The 4,505-nt window shown below is 38.5% G+C and overlaps 1 protein-coding gene across 5 annotated transcripts in view; it reads right to left on the bottom strand.

Annotated features, from left to right (window-relative positions):
* ANLN (anillin, actin binding protein) overlaps window positions 1-4,505 on the bottom strand; it is a 61,069-nt gene that overhangs the window by 33,788 nt on the left and 22,776 nt on the right. For all 5 annotated transcript variants that reach the window (XM_010831153.1, XM_010831155.1, XM_010831154.1 and 2 more), the window contains exon 8: window positions 2,128-2,251. In XM_010831153.1, coding sequence (XP_010829455.1) covers window positions 2,128-2,251 — 124 coding nt within the window. The remainder of the gene's footprint in view (window positions 1-2,127; window positions 2,252-4,505) is intronic.

Below are 4,505 nucleotides of genomic sequence, written 5' to 3'. Positions count from 1 at the left end.
ATTTCTCCCGGCAATCTTGATTCCAGCCTGTGCTTCTTCCAGCCCAGCGTTTCTCATGATGTACTCTGCATAGAAGTTAAATAAGCAGGGTGACAGTATACAGCCTTGACGTACTCCTTTTCCTATTTGGAACCGGTCTGTTGTTTCATGTCCAGTTCTAACTGTTGCTTCCTGACCTGCATATAGGTTTCTCAAGAGGCAGGTCAAGTGGTCTGGTATTCCCATCTCTTTCAGAATTTTCCACAGTTTATTGTGATCCACACAGTCAAAGGCTTTGGCATAGTCAATAAAGCAGAAATAGATGTTTTTCTGAAACTCTCTTGCTTTTTCGATGATCCAGCGGATGTTGGCAATTTGATCTCTGGTTCCTCTGCCTTTTCTAAAACCAGCTTGAACATCAGGTAGTTCATGGTTCACATATTGCTGAAGCCTGGCTTGGAGAATTTTGAGCATTACTGTACTAGCGTGTGAGATGTGTGCAATTATCCAGTAGTTTGAGCATTCTTTGGCATTGCCTTTCTTTGGGATTGGAAAGAAAACTGACCTTTTCCAGTCCTGTGGCCACTGGTGAGTTTTCCAAATTTGCTGGCATATTGAGTCCAGCACTTTCACAACTACACATCAATTAAAAAAATGTTTATATATCAAAGAATACAGTCAACAGAGTGAAAAATCAACCTACTGAATTCAAGAAAATATCTGCAAATCATATATCTAAGAAGTTAGTATTAAGAATATAAAAAGGACTCCTACAACTCAAAAAAATCAACCTGATTTAAAAAATGGGCAAAGGATATGAACAGACATTTCTCCAAAGATGATATACGAATGGCCAACCAGCATATGAAAAGATGCTCAACATCACCAATCACAGGAGAAATGTTAATCAAAATCACAATGAGCTAACAACTCATACCTATTAGGATGCCTACTATCAAGAACACACAAAAAATATCAAGTGTTGATGAGAGTGAGGAGAAATCGGAACCCGCATGCACTGGTGACAACACTGTGTGACCAGGATGTAATAATGTAACCAATGTGGAAACCAGTATAACAGTGCCTCAGAAATATTAAAAGTAGAACTGCTATATGATCAAGCAATTCCACTTCTGGGTATATAGCCACAAGAATTAAAAGCAGGGTCTCAAAGAGATATTTGCACACCCGTGTTCATAACACCACTACCCACGATAGCTAAGAAGTGGAAACAATCCACATGTCCATCAATGGATAATAGATAAACAAAATATGGTATATATACACAAGAAAATATTATTCAGCCTTAAAAAGGAAAATAATCATGTCACACACTTGACATATGACATGTCAACATGGATGAACCCTGGGACATTATGTTAAATTAAATATGCCAGTCACAAAAATACAGATACCATATGACTGCACTTATATGAGCTATCTAAGGCAGTCAAATTGACAGAAACAGAAAGTAGAATGCTGGTGACCAAAGGCTGAAGAGGGGGAAAGGGGAGTTGTTGTTTAATGGATGTAGTTTTAGTTTTGCCTGATGAAAGTTCCTCAACAATGTGAATATACTACTGAACTGCATACTTAAAAACTGTTAAGATGGTGAATTTTAGTAATATGTTTTTCACCACAATTAAAAAAAAATTGTCTATGATATATTAAATGTCACTACATACACCTTACTTTTTTTAAACAGCTACATAATACTCAATTACATGGATTTAGCACAATTTATTTACAGTCTTCTACTGATGGGCATTTAAGTTATTTAAATCTTACCACTATTACAAAAGATGCAACAACTAATAAATTTGTACATACATCCATTGCACACTAGTTCTAAGAATTCAACTTACAGAAACACTTGCAAAGAAGTTGAATAAAGAGTACACACACTTTACAATTCAATAGATACTACTAAGTTTTTCTCCAAAAAATATTTATAGTAAATTTATACTCTCATTAAGAGTATGAGTTCTCACTCTGGAAAGAAAACTAAGGAAGAAGCATATAGCACGGCTAGAAACAAACAAAAAAATTAATTTGTCTTTTTACACTAGAACAGCATTTCTGCTGCTTCCAAAATTATGGTAGACTGAAACTGACATTTTAAGTGAAATAGAAATAGAAAATGCTTACCTGAAGTTTCTCTACTAGAAGGGTTTGCTGGTGTCTGATTTTCTGTCACCTTTTCTGTTACTGTAAGTGATGGGGTACTTGGATCAACTTGTTTTTTGAGGGGAGTGCTCTGACAGTGAATTTCCTGCAAAAAGCAAATGAAGATGTAAATTTTATTTCTCAAAACTATAAATCTTGTCTTTTTACATGTTATTAAATGAAACAAATAAGAGTCATTTTTAGAAATAAACTTCCTCAGAACAAAACAGAAAATGAATGTTGAGAAGGTCCAGCCATGTTTAGAACACTAGTTCATACTCCTGATAATTCACAGTACATAATCTTTTTTAGAGACCACTAGGCAATGGAGGAGCCTGGTAGGCTGCAGTCCATGGGTTCGCTAGGAGTTGGACACGACTGAGCGACTTCACTTTTACTTTTCACTTTCCTGCATTGGAAAAGGGAATGGCAACCCACTCCAGTGTTCTTGCCTGGAGAATCCCAGGGACGGGGGAGCCTGGTGGGCTGCCGTCTATGGGGTCGCACAGAGTCAGACATGACTGAAGTGACTTAGCAGCAGCAACAGGCAAGAGAGAATGAAAATTCACATCAGAGTTCAGCTTTAGATAAACCAATTCAAGTGAAAGGCAAATAAGAGGAAAAAATAACTAAGTCTCCTCAAGAAGAACAAAACAAATACAAGCTAAAACTATATACTTCCACATCCCTTTTCAGCCACCATATCTTTGCTCCCTGCCCTTTAGAGACAAACTTCTGGGACTGCCTATACTAATGGACTCTACTCTTCACCCACTACCTGCCTCCTACCCTCACCACTTCACCAAAAGGTTCTGCCAAGTCACAACAAGCTCCTTACTGTGATCTCGGTTCAGTCCACATTTACAACAAACACGTGACAATACTGACCACTCCTTCCTTCTGAAAGGCTCCTTCTTCCCTTGACTTTAGTTACATCACACTCAACTGCTTTCTCTTCCCATCACTTAGGTTGCTTTTTCTATGGGTACCACAGATGAATTCTGAAGTGGGAAGACCCTTGAACTCTCCCAATACTGTGTTCAGAATTTTCTTTAAATGCATATGTACAACTATCTAGGGAAGGAGTCCACAGATTTTTTAGGAATCATTTAACACAAAAACTTTAAAGATCTGTTGCTCTGTATTTTCTAGAGAAAGAAAAGGAAAACCATGAGACTGTAACATACTGGCAACCAAGTGAAGAAGGTGCTTCAGACAAAAGGGAGTGATTCACAAAGTCAACTGCTGCTAACAGGTCAAGTTAAATACTAGAAAAGTGATTCTGAAGATCATTGGTGAATTTGATAAAGGTAGTGGTGAGAGCATGAGTGGAGAGATCAAGAAAGAAGAAGAGAAAAACTGCAAGATACAAGTAGAGACACTCCTTTGGAAGAGTCTAGATGAAAAGGAGGCAAAGAAAGGGAAGAGAAGGGAGATTTAAAGAGTTGCTTTTGTTATGATCATGGCATCTTGGCCCCACCACTTCATGGGAAATTTAAATGCAGAAAAAATGGAATTAGTGGCAGATTTTATTTCTGTGGGCTCTAAAATCACTGTGGACGGTGACTGTAGCCATGAAATTAAAAGACGTTTGCCCCTTGGAAGAAAAACTATGACAAACCTAGACAGCATATTAAAAAGCAGAGACATTACTTTTCCGACAAAGGTCCGTCGAGTCAAAGCGATGGTTTTTCCAGCTTGCTCCTTGAAGAAAAACTATGACAAACCTAGACAGCATATTAAAAAGCAGAGACATCTCTTTGCCAACAAAGGTCCATATAGTCAAAGCTATGGTTTTTCCAGTAGCCATGTACAGATGTGAGAGCTGGACGATAAAGAAGGCTGAGCGTAGAAGAACCGATGCTTTCGAACTATGGTGCTGTAATAAGACTCTCAAGAGTCCCTTGGAAAGCAAGAAGATCAAACCAGTCAATCCTAAAGGAAATCAACTCTGAATATTCTTTAGAAGGACTGATGCTGAAGCTCCAATATTATGGCCACCTGATGCAAAGAGCTGATTCATTAGAAAAGACCCTGATGCTGGGAAAGACTGAGCACAGGAGAAGGGGGCAATAGAGGATGAGATGATTGGATGACATCACTGACTCAATGGACGACTGAACAACAAATGCTAGTGGGAAGGATTAGCCCATTCATTTCTTCCTCCTAAAGGAAATCAGTCCTGAATATTCATTGGAAGGACTGATGCTGAAGCTGAAACTTTGGCCACCTGATGTGAAGAACTGACTCATTTGAAAAGACCCTGATGCTGGGAAAGATTGAAGGCAGAAGGAGAAGGGGACAACAGAGGATGAGATGGTTGGATGGCATCACCGACTCAATAGACATGAGTTTGAGTA

Source organism: Bison bison, unplaced genomic scaffold (assembly GCF_000754665.1).
Source record: "Bison bison bison isolate TAMUID 2011002044 unplaced genomic scaffold, Bison_UMD1.0 scf7180017864525, whole genome shotgun sequence".
NCBI lineage: Eukaryota > Metazoa > Chordata > Mammalia > Artiodactyla > Bovidae > Bison > Bison bison.
This window is presented reverse-complemented; position numbering and strand designations above follow the sequence as displayed.